Raw genomic sequence first — 16,362 nt, forward strand, 5'->3', positions numbered from 1 at the left:
TCTTAAAGACCAGAAGTGAAAATATATTTTTTAAAAAGAATAGACAAATAACTATCTGACTTAAATTACTTTAAACGAATAATAATTAACAACAAAAACCAACTCCTAAACGAAAAATTTAATATAACTCAGAAATTGTGTATTCGAAACACGAATTCCGCCCCAGAGTATAGCAAGCCTTTGTGGCAGACAATCACATGCTCTTTTTGTAAATTATTAATTTTATGTTACAAACTATCGATGCATTAGGTACTGAAGTGTTAGCTGTGTTAGTTTACATATGTTTGTTAATGAATAATGCAAAACCTTGCAATAAAAATGCTTTAATTGTGTTTGACCTTTTATTTTGTTTCATTTTAACGGACCCATTTAGCTTAAAGTTCCACTGGACCACAAGATACCCTTTGTTATTGCCTATTGAGATTATCACTTCGGTCTACTTCACTGCACTTCACTGTCTTAGTACATCACTTCGTACACAGTAGCCTTCTTGTCCCCAGATCCTGTCACTATAAATTTATCATCCGCTGATATATCACAACTGAGCACCGATGATGATTCTTTAGACTGTAAATAAAAACAAAACTTTATAATGAAATTTTAACTACTAAAACTACAAAAAATAGCATGTAACAATATTTCTTTACTTTTTCTAAATAACATTGATTCAATGTCAGTTAAAAAATTGCAACATGATCAAAACGAATATGTATATTAATCAATAAAACAAAATCTTGCTTAGTAAATATGTATATAAAATAAACATTAAAGAAAAAAAAAAAATCAATTGACTGGTAAATTAAAAATTTATAAATAATGACTGAAAAAATTTATTTATTTATTTTTATTTATTTATTTTAGTTAATTTAATAATCTGACCTGAAATATACTAGCACCGTACGGCGTACGCCATGCGTTCAGCAGGTTATCCTTTCCTGTTGACACGAACCATTTGCCGCAAGCCGCGAAACGTAACGACAGCACGCATGATTCGTGTAACACAAGCTGATAACGATCCGGCTTACCGGCGTGTAAAACTTCCACGTGAGAGTTCTCCATACCCACAGCAAGCCATGAACCTGTTAAGAAAGAGGTTTTAGATTTAATTGTTCCCATATATTATGCTATTTTTTGTATGGCAACATTAACAGTGAGTTTTTAATATATCAATATTTTTCCGAATACTTAGCAATAATAATGTATAATAGTATCTTTAGAATTTGTTTCTATAGTAATGTGTCACATAGCTCATTTGATTGAATTGAAAACTTATACATTAGTTTTTATAATTTTTTTTATAAATTTCTGGAATAATACCATAAATAAACATTAGACAAAGACCATTAAAACTCACGCTATAAACACAACACAAAACTAAATGTTTCAAATAATATAGTACACTTTCAGGATACAATTACTACAAAAAAATACTGTTATTTAATTTTAAACATAATAAAACACTATTTACCTGTGGGACAGTATCCAAGAGAAAAGATCTGACTTGAAAAATCATGTTGATGCAACTGTCTCCCCTCTCTTAGATCCCAGGAACGAACTGTGTTATCAAGACCGCCCGTCCATAGCCTCGTGCCGTCTGGACTTATGTCTATACACGAAGCACCATCTGTATGACCTTTGGACAAAGTTGAATTGTTAAGACCTAGCCCATTGTCTTAGAAGTTTATCCTATTGGATTGATCATGCTTTCATCATTGGATTAATCTAAGCTCGATTATGTGTATTTGGCTAAGCACTATACAGTATTAAATTTGTTTGTATGAAGTATTTAATCTTTATATTTATTTTAAACAGTGAAACATTTTTATTAGTGGAGAATGGAGATGCTTATGTAAATAATTACCAATCTGATATAAATATTCATTTTTATAGACAGTCCATTTATTAAGGTAGGTTATATAAGGCAATCTATTTTTTTTATTATTTAAAGAGAGGAACAGTGACAATGAACGTTAACAAATATGGTAATATAAGTTATACTGGTATTTAATGAGATGCACTCGAAACATGAACCAATTAGCGGTACTATTAAATTAAATACAAATCTTACCTTGGAATTGCCTAACTAACGTTTGATTGTGTAGATCCCATACAGCTATGTTTCCATCAGAGCAGCAACTAAAACACACCTGCAAGCACCAAAATTATATAAAATTACATGCACCGATTTCTACTAACGGGCCGATCTCACTAATATTATGAACTGGCCACTAGACTCGGCTTCGCATACTCTCAAATAAAGGAGTAGCGTTTGGTATCGAATGAGCCTCGCTACGGACCTTGGAGTCGGGGCTGATGGCGAGCGCGTAGCACGCGGGCGCGGACGACGTGAGCTCGGCGCGCATGCGCGGCGTGGGCGACGACAGGTCCCAGATGGACAGGTTGGACGCCTCGCCGCCCACCAGCAGCGTGCGCCCGTCCGGCAGCAGCTTCACCGACCGGATGTAGTTGTCTCTTTGCTGAGAGGAGGGCTTTATTATTTTTTTATGGCATCAGCCTCCGTCACGGCAAGAGATGATGTCGAAATGTGTCACGGAGAGATCTCAGGCGAGGGTGACGGGAGGGATTTTTTCAATCGTTTGCAACTATCGAATTTAAATATCAGCCGTGTTATGAAAAAAATCTATAAATTCTAGTTTGACAAGTACTACATATTATAAATTTCGTTAACTTCCTCGGCCCACGTGACAGAGTAATGATAACGATAAAAGCAGTATCAACTCCAGGGCTACAGACGAAAATATCCCTCAACCGGGTCCCACGGCCGACGCCGCCCGCAACGAATAGAGAAAGTCACCAAGCAGTCCAGCTGCGAGAGCGGCTCGAGCGCGGCGGGCGAGCCGGGGTCGGTGATGTCCCACAGCTTGACGCAGCCCTTGCCGCCCGTGTAGGCGTGGCGCGCGGCGCCCAGCGACAGCGCCACGGCGCACACCACCTCGCCGTGCGGCAGCGCCGCCACCGCGCGCGCGCCGCGGGCCACGCCCGCGCCCAGCAGCGCGTCGGCCGGGAACGGCACGGCCTGCAGCGGCCCGCCGCACGAGTGGTACGCGTACGCGCTGCGGGCACACGGGGCTCTCGTCATCCGACTACGCGAGAATTACTCCAAGGACACCCAGTACGCGTCTAATGGCCCGACCCGAAATTGAATCCGTCGGCCCGAAGTCTGTGGCCTCTCGAAGGAGACCGTAGAAGGGATTCTTGAACATTCATAGCGTCATCGACTCACGTTAAATTGTCATATTCATATTAGTATAATCTTTGTCCGTATGTTAGTCGTCTCACGCGCTCTGACACGAGCGAGCACGAGCGTCACGCGTACTGATACACGCTCGTGACGTAGCGTGGAAGTGCGTGCCATCGTGAGTGAATTAGTCGATCAAACTTTCGCAGCGTTCAAACATTGAAGTATGGTAAATTAATAAATTTCTACGAATGTAACCTCCATAGACACATTGACAGTGTTTGTGGCCGAGAGGCCAGAGGCGAGAGGCCAGAGGCCCGCGTTAAGTTTCCCGCGTATACTCACGGCTTGGCGGGCGGCATGCCGTTGGTGCGCGTGTGTCCGTCGTAGGGCAGCGGCGGGCGGTAGGCGGCGTAGGCGGGGAAGGCGTAGCGCCCCGTGGGGGTGGGGGCGCGGTTCTTGGAACCGGGAGTTCCAGGTTTATCCTGGAACGTTATATATGTCTAGCTGTCTAACTCATACAAATCAGAACAAAATATTATAATTCCATAATTTCAAATCATAAGTTAAAACTAATTTTGAGATAATCTAAAGAACAATTAACCACATAGTCCATATTCCAAGTGGTCTAAATAAATGATCTGGCACATTAAACAAAAATTGCTACCTTTTAGGTGAAACATGCTATTAAATATATTTTATATAACGGATATGTGTAATCAGTCATTGTATAAAATTCCTTAAATGTATAGGAATGTGTACATTTCCTAAATAGCGATCGCAAAAGTATCAGCAAAGTTCTTCAAAAGTTCGTTCCGAGTTACGCATAGCGCTGTTGAAAGAACGATTTTATAATGCTTTGGCCATCAATAAGGTTTCGAAACTAGGTGAGACCGAAAAGACCACAAGGACTTAGAAATAGAGTCGTTTTTGATTGATTTTTATTTATTTCCTGATATCTCGGAATTGCATATATTTTATTAAGGACTTATATAATTCACATTTAATAATTATCTTTCACTTACATCTTTTGAACTCTTGGGTGTCGATCTGCTGGAAGAAGATCCTGACCTTGAAGGAGGTCGTGGACCATTTTCTGTTCTCTCACCGCCCTCTGTGCGTACGTTGGGAGATCCTCTTTCCTCCTTTAATCGAGATAAAATTGTCGTTTTTGATAAAAATATCTTTGTGCAGCTAATCTAATACGCAATCCCTATGTTATCCCTAATCCTTATAGTAAGCTTATATTTTTGTACTACTTTTCCTTAAGTACTTAAAAAAAGATTACTATTTTTGTGTGTTAAAAATTAAAGGCATATCCTTTCGTTTAAAATACGGCAACATTGAATATTTTTAGTGTAAGATTATTTTTAATGTTACGTGTACAATTTAAATAATAAATAAATAATACACGTATCAATAAACAATTTTTTTCTACTAATTAATTATTTTCAAAGACAGTTCCAACCATTTAGTTAATCTATAATTCCAGACATATTGGCTTAAGCATCGAATATTTTGAAACTAGAATACAATTTATTATTGTTAGTAATTTCATTATCATTGTTATTATCAGTCATAAAGTTAATAGAAAAAAACAACAGTAATATCGGGACGTAATCTTACCTCGTTTGCCACATCAACAACAAGATCTTGATCACTTTTTTCAGCGTCGCTATCCTAGAATATGACGTTTCGTTTAAATATTTAAAAAAAAATGTTCCAACGTATTATTATATAGCAATTCAGTGAACAGCTATATAAATCAGAGCAATGATTTGAATTCAGAAAAAGCGTTTAAAAGCTGGAAATTAGATGACTGGCTGCTGTATTTAAAAAAATATATATTTATTTAAACTTGCAACACTGAAATGTGAACGTCAACGATCAAACACATCAGCCGAGCCACCCGAACCAAAAAAACAAAAAGCTAGTATATACCAAGCGACACATACACTACATAGACTCACATGTCCGAGTACCTTCTCCTCCTTCCTGCGCTTGCCGTCCAGCGCCTCGGGCTCCGCGGGCGAGCGCGGCCGGTACTTGTGCTCGCGTTCGTGGCGTTCGTGGGGCGACACCGAGCGCCTTTGCTGTGTAATAATATCGATAATGTGTTCATTGGTTCGCAATATAATACATATGTATAGCGAAGAGACCCTGTACCCACAAACCAGGAGACTTAGGGGCCAGTGACTTCCCAGTCAGTGCTCACATTTGTTAGACTTATTAATAAGTTTAAGCTTTATGTATGTAAATAAATTAAGAGCAAAAAAAAAATACAAAAATATGCCGAGTTAATGCGATAAGGAATTTTATGTATATAATATAACAAGTATGCATGCATTTGTTGTTTACAACTTTATAGACGTATCACTTTGTATGTTACCCGAGTAAGATATTAATTTTAAGTGCTTAGTGATAAGTTGATGGTGTAACTTTTCCAATAAATAAATACATTTGTGTGTGTGTGTGTGCTTGTGAGTGTGTAATTTTATAGATATATTAATTATTATGTACGGATAAGCTCCTAAATACATCCTAAATGTATACATCAAATATATACATAAAACCCATGATAGGCTTTGAGTAAGTCCTTTCGTTGTCATTATTTTTAATATATACCGTTTGCAAAACAATACAACTATATATAAATGGCGCTGACATAACACACAATATAAAACAATACAAAATTAATTGTATCTTAGCTTTACATTTAATTTAACACTGTTTTATAACCCTATCTGAATTACCAGATGCAAGTATGTGAAAATAAAAGTAACTCTGTTACAACCAGCTTAAAACAAATAAGTTATGTATTTGATAGATGAAAACTAATTGTTGTCATTTGAAACTCGATAAAACGAAAATGTGCCACGTTTCTAAACGTACAAAAAACCAATATTACAATTAATTATTGAGATTCACTTCTACAGAATAAAATACACATATTTTTTACAAAATTTTAAACAAAAGGCGTTGATTGTATTTTTAGAATTATAGATTTCTCAAATATATTGAGAATCAAATTAAATCAAATTCAAAATATATATTTATAAATAGTGAAAACTCTATATAACGACACTCAAGGGACTGTGTGTACTTAGACATTAGCTAGCGTTAGTATTAAAATAAAAACAATTATTATTTGACGCTATTGCGTATGCTGTTATTTTCATCTGACGTCTTTTGCTGCACCAGTAATTTTGTTGTATTTTTTTACTTATATATAACGATGTGATATTGAGGCATCTTGGTGATAAAAAGTACTTTTTCTTTTTTGCTGCTTCCAGAGCCGCTTTTATTTTTAAACTAAAAGGCTTACGGGCTAGACTAATAACATGACAAAAGAGCGTACATCTGCCTAGTTTTTACTAATTATGGCAACTAAAAAATAACTTTTTACTATTTAATTCTTGTCGTTATTGAGAGTGGGTGTAACGCTATATAGAGCGTATCATTGTATGGAAGACAAGCTGAACCGACCAAAGTCGAGTGATTTCGACGTATGTCATCCTGTATAACTTTATAGAAGAGTGTTTCCTGACTCGGGTATATTATGTTTAGTACTAAAAGGTCTTAACACACTATGTATATGTATCAATAGATACTTATTACTATTTAACAGAATAATCTTTTAAATATTTAAACACAGAATAAGGTTATTATATACTTATTCCTTCACAATATGTTTGCTTATAATTGCTTTTGTTTTTGCGAAAATATGTGGAGAGTTAATGAGTTTTTGTCTTTCCCAGTATCAAATAATAAATGAACGTACCTGTTGGCTATGACCTCGTGATGATATCCTATCGTCATCACGGGGCGGAGGTTGTCCGGACATAAGGGGTGGTGGGGCCGGCCCACCCGTTAAGGCTGGAGGTTTAATATCTGAGGGGGGCGGTAGTTCCACCTGGAAGACAGATTATAAATTTCATAAGTTTACTTTTGTTTTCATAAATTATAATTATTTTCAAGTGTAACGAGAAACAGAGACACGGAACCCAAAATACTTAATGATATGTAGGAGAACGAAGGTAAGAATCGACTCAGCTCTCAGTTGTCATAAATAAAGAGTATAATAATTATACATAATAATTCGAAAAATAGAACGACGATGGGGAAGAAAATTCTTAGAATGGAAATCGCGAAAAAAAAAAACAACCAGATGGAACGAAGTTGCTTTCGCTATACATAATGTATTAAATGACAGACACAATGAAATAAATAACTAAGTTTCAGCATAATTAAATGACAAGAAATAAAATTGTTACTAAAAATCCCGTGTGAATTAAAACAATAACAAAAAATAACTTTAAATAATGTTAAATAAAAAGAGACCGGAAGAACGAGAGTCAGAGGTCGCCTGGAAAGGACATAATGCTTTTGCCTTTATTTTCTACCAGTTCACACTACTGTAAGTCGCGTATGAGAAATCGCTCCAAAATTAAATCTCTACTATGGATGCTCCGGGACTGCAACCCCGGATGGCCTGCCCTTAAACCGGCCCACATGTGAATTTTCTTCCGACGCACGATAAGCAAACATTGGACTGATCTTTTAAATAGCAATAAAACTTGGTCGGCTTTTTTTTAAATAGACCTAAACAAACGAAGCCTAAGCTTTGAATAGTCAAAGCTTAGGCTTCGTTTGTTGAACTTAAAATAGAATATAATACATTCAAATATTAAAGACCTTGTGTGCGGGCGGCGGCAGATGTGGAGTTGGCGGAGGCCCCGCGCCGGGGAACAGAAGGCCTCCCGCCCCTAACAACGCCCCCGCTCCCCCCACACCATGCGGTAACCCCGCTGAGGCGTGAATCTGTTGCTGCAAACAAATAGGCCATTATGGATAAAAATATATATATATACACTAATTTAATGTAATGGTAATGTACTTCCTACTTTCTTGGAACCTTATTGTTTTGTGTTATAAGTAATCAAGAGCATAAATCATAGTTAAAAAAAGACATTTTTTTTATGGCAACAAATATGGAAGATATTGTTTTTATTTTTACGTAAACTTATAGTATGGTATATAAGCCTAAATATTATAATTAATTTTTGCTTTCAAATATAACAGTAATATTAAAAAAAATTGATCATACAATAGTCTATATATTTTTAGCATTAAAACTATTTATATGTAGTCAATAGCGATCATAACACATATATGTAAACAATATTAAGATATCAAATAACATGACATAGCATTCCGTAACATCTAAGTAAATTTGACATTGTCAACATACAAAATCACTGTGCGGAAAAGCAACATTAACTACAAGTCAGCGGTGCTCAATTTAATTGAAATGTAAAGTTAAATACATTAAAAATTTTCATTAGTTCTTATCAAATAATGATGAAATAAAATGTGGATAGCTGATTTTATGAATGAATAAATTAAATTCGTTAATTTTATGAAATTCGTTGATAGTATGAGCAATTCAACAAAATTCCTTATATTTTATAATTAGTCTATAAAATTACTTTAAATATTTTTGTTATGAATTTAGTTATGAATTATACTGTTTAAGTCTGAATTTGTCAAAATTATGTGGCAAATACTTTTTAATAATAATTCTAAATAGGCTAAAATCTTCCTTAATAAAAAGGATTAAAATAATCATCAAACACAGTATTACATTCAATTTGTGATACTCTTGTTATTTGTGTGTAAATCTTGATTGTTTTTATCTAATCTTAATAAGTCATAAGATTTGTCAATAGCTTAATAAAACGAATAAACTAAAAAGTACTTGTAACAATCTGCAAAATAAATCTGATAACAATTAATAAATGGTGTTAATCACAAACAACAAAAGAAACCAAGCACAACAATTGTTGTAACTTACAAGAAGTTGCTGGAGGCCTTGTTGTTGTTGTTGCTGCGGACAACATTAAATAAAAAATTGCTCAATTAAATAATTTTTTTGTAATTGTGTACTTGTATTTCTCTTTCATATATTTAATAGCTCTATTAATTTATAATCCAATTATCGATTTAAATAATACTTTCCCCCCAATTTTTATTGTAAAAATCAAATTACAAAACATGAACATTACAATTTATAATATTAAATATACAATTTTTAGTATGTTTTCATAAAAGCAACTAATTGCTTCTTTCAAATAACTAGTTAGATTTAGATAAAAGTCCATATTACAAATTGCAAGCCACATTGAGCTATAAACTTGACATTTATCTTAATCTTACCCCAATAATAGCATTAAGTTCGGACATAGTGACCTGCTTGGCTCTCTCAACGGCAGATGCAACTTGCTGCTGGTGTTCTTGCGCTAGAAATGGCAACACTTGTCCGATAATTGCACTAAGCCGTTTCGCTATTTCTGTCTAAAAAAATAAATTAATGTTATTTTTTAAGTCTTACAAATATTAAATGAAGACTGGTAATATTATTGTATACAAAACATAAGTTAATTTTTTTGGACAGTTTTTTAACTATAATTTGATAAAAAAAAAAAAAATTATATTTCGAAATTTAAGTCTAGACGTTTGAATAATTAAAATAAACAAAATATGCACTACATTCAACTGTATCTACAATACACAATATAGAATAATTACTTCACATTAAAAAAAGCAAATTGAAAATAAAACAAACATTAAAACACACCTGTTTATGCATTTCAACATTTAGGCCGTAAGACATTTCATAATACTGAAAAAAAAAAACAATGATATTATTACTTTTTATTTATCTGCAAATAAGTTACAATTACTTTAAAAATAAAATAAAAAAATTAAATACCATGACATAATGTCTCTGCATTTCAGTTTTCTCGCTTGCTAACTTTTCACATTCCAATTTCAACCTGAAGATTTTAAAATAATTTTGTATAAAAGTTATTCAATTTAATGAATAGAATATATTTACAAATAATAACATTAAATTAAATGAAATAGACCCATTATAGTTACTTTATGTAATTTTATTGCTTTAATATTAAAATACTTACGTGTGGTACTGAGCTTGTAAAAAGTTAAATTCTTCTTTAATACGTTCTAAAGTATCTGCTACTGTAAACTTTATAGGTCCTGCCGTTGGCTGCGGCCCCTAAAAACAATCGTAAGCAATATCACCCATAAATCTTTCTTTATTAAGTCGAATAGTAAAGTTGAAATTTGGTGACGAAACGTCGTAAGAAAATACAATACAAACCCTTACAGCCCCCGCCGGGTGCCGCGTCGGCGTCGGATACATCCTGTCACTAAACTAAACAAAGTTTTTTGTTTTTCTCACGAACAAATATAGTTTTCTTTTGATCCTATATAAACTAAAACTAACGGAACCATTTCCCCAATCTTCTCAGCCTTTGCTATAATGCATACAAAACGGGAAATCCGCGGCTAATCACTAAAGACAATGATATGCACAAACTTTGTCTTAAAACTTTTAAAATATCAGTCATTATCATGACATACACAACTTTAAACTTGATTACGAACTTTAGTATAATTTCTTGTAAATAGTTAAAGATAACATATACACCACTAAACAATCAACAGTTAGAATTCTCCAATTTTTAACCATAAATCCACGCCGCAATTTTTGTTGCTTGTCAAGTCACATCCATCCATCATTCGTTCACTCAACAAGACAGGTAAAATTATGTTTTATGATTTGTAATCCTAAAAGGTAATAAAATAAATATAATGTAATGTACTCAATATGTAATAATTATAACTATTTACGAAAAACCTGTGTGTAATTAAGTAATATTTGCTACAGTAATTAAAATAATTTTATAAAATAGTAAACGAAAATAAAATAAGTAAAAATATAACAATTTAACACAGAAAAATATATTTTTAAATAATTAAAACAATATGTTAAATCTGTTCCTTTTTTGTTAAAAATAAGAAAATTTAACATACGATTCCACTTAAATATATATGTCATTATCTTTGCTCTTTTCAATTCATTCTAATAATAATACAATGGTAACAATTTACTAATGTCACTTTGACATAATATGGAATCTTTGACTATGATTCAAGGAAATCAAGAAATTTGCTTATGGTCGTTTTATTACGGCAGATTGTGATTGTCCTGCGTTTGCATCTGTTCGATAGCAAGCGAGAGTGCGGTGACGGAGTGTTTTGAAATAATATTTTGGTTGCTTTGTTAAATACGTGTGCATTTTCAATGATTATTCTTAGAAGAAAGTGCTGTTCTTAAAGTGATTTACGATAATTGTGAATTTCTACGTCGCAAGGAAAACCATTATGGATTTCAAAACAGCCGCTCATCACATTTTTACCGCTGCACGAAACGGAAATCTTACTCGATTAAAAGTAAGTAGAGTTTATTTTCTTTTAACCTATATTGAAGAAAGTTGCGACAAAATAGGTACTTAAATTTAAAATATCTTCTTAAAATTTGGCGTTTTGCCGTTACGTAGAACTTCCGAGAACAGTTAATCCACGTTTGATAATTCATTAAAATCATAATAGTTTTTAGCCAGAGTTTACGTTACCCAATAAAATAATATTTAAATTTATTTCTAAATAACAGTAATAATTATTTTAATAGCGATTGGAGAGCCAACGCGTAAAAAACCTTTTAAAAAATTTATTAATAACGATTTTCTTGAATCTATACTTTAATATTACAACAATATTTAATTACTTACTTCAATACTTGTAACAAAATTACATTTATATAGAATTAAACATCGAAAGTTTAAACAAAATAAGCGACTTGTAGATTAAATACTTGTTTGTTATCGTTTTAAAAAACGAACCTATGATGTTAAATAACTAACAATGCTTGCAATGTGATTTCGAATTCAAAGTGATATTAAGATGAGAAAATCATTATTATGTTTTACAGAACATTAAATCATAAATATATATAGGTTATATATATATTCTTGGTGATGAATTTAAGACTTATAACCCAAAATCAAACTTAGCTAATGTAAGGTTTAGGTAAGATAGAAAAAAGAGGTCTTATAAAAGTACTGCAATTTTATTAAAAAAAGTTTTTCAAGGAGGTTGTATTAAATTATATTGCAATAAATCAAATAAGTCATTTTATGAATGATAAAGTAATCTAATTAATTACTAAATGACTATGAAGGTCAATAGTCTTATGTAAGTAGTATAGTATCAGTTAATTGTATTATTACTGACTTTATATTCTAAAAATAGCACAATAGAATAAGCTAGTGTCTCAATAAATGCTTGCAAATTCTTTAATATATAATTTTGTAATAAAAAGAACAGTTTTGTAGAAATATATTAATTTCAATGTTTAATTTTTTTTATCTATGATATAATGTATTTATATCATAGATAACAAAATATTAAAGATAGAAATAAAGATAGTCAATTTGAAGTATATATTTTTTTAATGTTTAGGCATTTATTGCATGTACACAGCCAACTTAAACCTAAAATTATTAAATATTTAATATGTAATGTAAGTGCTTGCAAATAATATAAATGAAATGTAAGTTGTGATTTGAATTTAAATTAGGGAGTTACCATTTTTTCTTGGTAATAAATAAGAATAGAAATTATATATATATATCCGAGGATTGCACTCAAATCTCAATGATGTCCATCACCATCTGGAGACTGAGAGACCTCACTTACTCTTTGTAACGGAGACGCAGATCTGTAACCCGTCTGATCCAACATACCTGCACTATCCAGGGTGTATCCCGGAGACCCAATTCCGTGCCCATGCAGGCGTGTGACAAGTGTGTGTGTGACAAGGACGTGATCTGCTGTCAACGTCTTCGTAACTTGGAGGTTCCTGACCTTTCTGTTTTATGGGTTCTTGTGAATACTGGCCTTTATCAAATAGTTTACGCCAGTGTCTACCGTTCGCATAGCGGGTACCAGGCGACGACTAGGCTTTTTAACCATCTAAGTGAAGCTGCAGATTCGGTCCATCGACGCTTTCCATCTGCGCAGTTGGTGTTTCTTGGGGCCTTTAATGCACACCATGAAGAGTGGCTGTACCCATATAGTGACATTGACCACGCTGGAAGAGAGATCTACAAATTTTAAATATCTTGTGGCCTCTCTCAGCTCGTCCACGAACCCACTCGTATTCCTGACGTCGATAACCGATCCTGACAGATATTCGGTTTATGTTTCACCACCACTCCGGACATCGGATCATTGTGTGGTGAAATCTGTGTCGCACTACTCGCCTCCTTATACCAGTCCTAAAGGCACTAGGCGAGTGTGGCGATACAAGGGATGCGTCATTTTTTCGCCTCTTATCCTTGGAGGCAGATATGTTTTTCTTCTAGAGATCCATCGTGCTGCGCAGATGCTGTCTCGAGTGTGATTTATCAAGCTATGGAGAATTTTATTCCTTTTGCTGAAGTATTCCTTGAGACCAAAGCTCGCCCGTGGTTTAATGCTGCATGCCTCTTAACTGAAAAGCGTAAGCATGAAGCCTATTTGTCCTGGGCTAACGTCGTAAAAGCAAAGCCTTGGATGTCCAGGCACAGAAGAAAACACAACGCAGCTACTAAATCTTGTAAAAAAGCGATAAAAAAAAAAGCTCGTTTTGAGTACATTGGCCGTATAGGGGGAAAGTTAGCTTCTTTTCCCTCAGGGAGCTTTCTGGAGCCTCGCCAAGTCGGTTGAGAAAAACTTCTGTCGCTCTTCGCTGCCTCCTCTGCACAAACCTGACGGATCCCTGGCCCACTGCGCTAAGTAAATTTGCCAATCTCTTCGCAGAGTATTCTCGTCTGGACAGCAACGGTAAGTGTCCACCTTAGTTACCTCCGTTTGGCCCTAAAATGAGCGCCGTTAAAATCCACCAAAATGAGGTACTTAAATGTTTGCTGAACCTGGATGTTAATAAGGCTAGTGGTCCTGATGGCATTCCAGCAGTGGTACTGAAGTGTTGTGCACCCGAGTTGTCTCCTATTCTGACTCGTCTATACCAACTCTCTCTAGAAACTGGTAAAATTCCGAGATCCTGGAAGCTTGCTAATGTTCAGCCTATTCCCAAAAATAGGAAGCCGTGTAGACCCAGCCAATTACAGACCTGTCGCGATCACCTCTATAATCTGTAAGATTATGGAGCGCATCTTAAATAATCGTCTCCTGACATATCTTGAAGCAAACGAGCTCCTTAGTGATAACCAATATGATTTTCGCAGAGGACGCTCGAACGGAGATATGCTAATATATGCCACCCACCTTTGGAGCGAGGCCTTGGAGGGTTTGGAGAGAGGTGAAGCAATAGCCGTTTCATTAGACATCTCAAAGGCCTTTGACCGGGTCTGGCACGAGGCACTACTTAGTAAGCTTCCAGCATACGGCATACCTACTGAGCTCTGCGACTGGATATGTGACTTCCTAAGGGAAAGGTCGATTCGAGTTGTCTTGGATGGCTGCTCTTCCGATCTAATGGCAATCAATGCTGGGGTACCTCAGGAATCTGTTCTCTCTGCGACCTTGTTTCTGTTGCACATAAACGATCTTTTAAAACCCGGTATTATTAGCTACGCCGATGACAGCACCGTAATTGAGAGGTACGTGTCCAACTCTCGAGCTAGTCCAGAGGAAATGCGGAAAAGGAGTCCATGATTGAACGGGTGAATGAGACATTGCAGTGGGTGTCCGATTGGGGTGACGTCAATCTTGTCCAGTTCAACCCTTCCAAAACACAGGCGTGTCTTTTCTCCGCGAAAAAGAGTAGCTTCGATTTAACACCCACTTTCGAAAGTGTATCCTTACCGATTACTAATCATCTAGGGCTTCTAGGTATTACCATCACCTCTAGCCTCAACTTTGGCCAACAAATTGAGTCTATGGCACAAGCGGCGTCCAAGAAATTATCAATTCTTTCAAAGGTTCGGCGGTACTTCATCTCTGAACAGCTGCTTAATCTTTACACTGCCCAAGTTCGATCCCGTATGGAGTACTGCAGTCATCTCTTGGACAGTGCAGCCAAATATCATCTGGAAGCTTTGGATTCAATTGACCGAAGAGCCCGTAGGTTAATTAACAACGAAAAGCTCTCAAATAGCAGACCACACACCCTTGAGCATCGTCGTCGAGTTGCCAGCTTATCGGTTTTTTATAGGATACACTTTGGAGAGTGCTGGAAGGCTCTTTTCGAACTGATTGAGCCATCTCCATTCCTTTATCGGACTACTAGGCGCAGGCAAAGTTTCATCGAATCGTTGTTGGCATACCCAAAATTGACTAGAGCTTCCTATTGGAAAGCATTGGTTGGGGTAAAAAAAAAATAGATAATTAAAATTAAATAAGTCACTAAAACAATAAATTTGTTTAGTTTAATACAAAAAAAAAAGAAGTAGGAACGTTTAATATTTATATGACTATAATAGATAAAACTCTATGGTTAAATATTTCCCTGAAATGGTATTTAACAATAAATTGAATGAATGGAAATATTCATTTTAATTTTATTAGTATGCTCTATTGTTAACATAGATGCAACTTTTTAAGTAGATTTTATGCACTTTTATTTTTAATTACTACAATTGGCTACTTAATTTTTATTATTAGACTTGCTTTACAAGTTTTAATCTACATTATTTAAAGCATTTTGTTATATATAGTCTTACCTTTCTCACTCAATGAACGGGCTCTACCTCAAAATCATTTTTCAAATTGGTCTGGTATATACAGAGATTGTCATGTTGAAACAAACTTTAGGTTTATAATGTTAGTATTAGTATATTTATATACTGCCTCATTAGTCTAGTGGCTACCTATTAGGCTGCAGATCCGAAGTTCCTGGGTTCAAACCACCCCGACCCCCCAGTTTGACCAATAAAGAGTTATTGGATATTTCTGTTGAAATATTTTCAATATTAGCCTGGAAGTTAGAAGTGTGTATACTCCTGTGCCTCGGTAAGCATGTAAAAACCTACTCATAATCCTTCGCCTAAACTTATTGTGGTAGAGTGAATGTAAGGGAATAAAGAGTACACCTGTTTGCACACAAAATGGTATTTATTATTATAATATGGTGGAAATATAATACTTCAAGCTCATTCATATCTATTTTCCATCCAACAATAGTCTTTGCTCATAGTAAATCTAGACTTTGTGTTTAATAATTGGACTTGATTAATACTTCTATGATGTAATTGACTCATGTCTATCATATTTTACTTTAATAACATGTACAC

The 16,362-nt window shown here is 34.8% G+C and overlaps 2 protein-coding genes across 14 annotated transcripts in view; one reads left to right on the forward strand and one right to left on the reverse strand.

The window, feature by feature from the left end:
• Positions 1–322: 322 nt before the first annotated feature.
• On the reverse strand, positions 323–10,824 carry LOC113398704 (protein groucho-like). 12 transcript variants are annotated; one of them, XM_026637588.2, is made up of 18 exons: positions 10,383–10,824; positions 10,180–10,277; positions 9,972–10,035; positions 9,837–9,881; positions 9,449–9,553; positions 9,054–9,086; positions 7,895–8,020; positions 6,981–7,112; positions 5,155–5,292; positions 4,826–4,879; positions 4,225–4,344; positions 3,545–3,684; positions 2,816–3,074; positions 2,298–2,489; positions 2,069–2,147; positions 1,469–1,633; positions 880–1,079; positions 323–567 (listed from the first exon to the last, which is right to left on the reverse strand). In XM_026637588.2, exons 1-18 carry the CDS (start codon positions 10,422–10,424, stop codon positions 460–462), a joined length of 2,100 nt encoding a protein of 699 aa, XP_026493373.1. In that variant the 5' UTR covers positions 10,425–10,824; the 3' UTR covers positions 323–459. The 12 variants fall into 12 exon arrangements, with proteins under 12 accessions (XP_026493373.1, XP_026493365.1, XP_026493368.1 ...); XM_026637580.2 differs by having other exon boundaries at positions 9,416–9,553; XM_026637583.2 differs by having other exon boundaries at positions 5,182–5,292; positions 7,895–8,026; positions 9,416–9,553.
• Positions 10,825–11,231: 407 nt separating this feature from the next.
• LOC113398706 (protein fem-1 homolog CG6966) overlaps positions 11,232–16,362 on the forward strand; it is a 78,268-nt gene continuing 73,137 nt past the window's right edge. Inside the window, exon 1 of one of the 2 annotated variants that reach the window (XM_026637595.2) lies at positions 11,232–11,518. Coding sequence is in view for 1 of the 2 variants with exons in the window: in XM_026637594.2 (XP_026493379.2) it covers positions 11,450–11,518 (69 nt within the window). In the remaining variant the exon portion in view is untranslated. The remainder of the gene's footprint in view (positions 11,519–16,362) is intronic. The other variant, XM_026637594.2, reaches the window with a different exon arrangement.

This window comes from Vanessa tameamea, chromosome 14 (assembly GCF_037043105.1).
Source record: "Vanessa tameamea isolate UH-Manoa-2023 chromosome 14, ilVanTame1 primary haplotype, whole genome shotgun sequence".
Lineage (NCBI taxonomy): Eukaryota > Metazoa > Arthropoda > Insecta > Lepidoptera > Nymphalidae > Vanessa > Vanessa tameamea.

Coding starts and splice junctions, on each gene's coding strand:
- LOC113398704 (XM_026637579.2), bottom strand. CDS start 10,424: ATGTATCCGACGCCGACGCGGCACCCGGCGGGGGCTGTAAGG. Junction 7,113..7,894: donor TGCCGCCGCCCGCACACAAG/GTCTTTAATATT, acceptor TCTGTCTTCCAG/GTGGAACTACCGCCCCCCTC. Junction 5,293..6,980: donor CACGAGGTCATAGCCAACAG/GTACGTTCATTT, acceptor ATTATTACACAG/CAAAGGCGCTCGGTGTCGCC.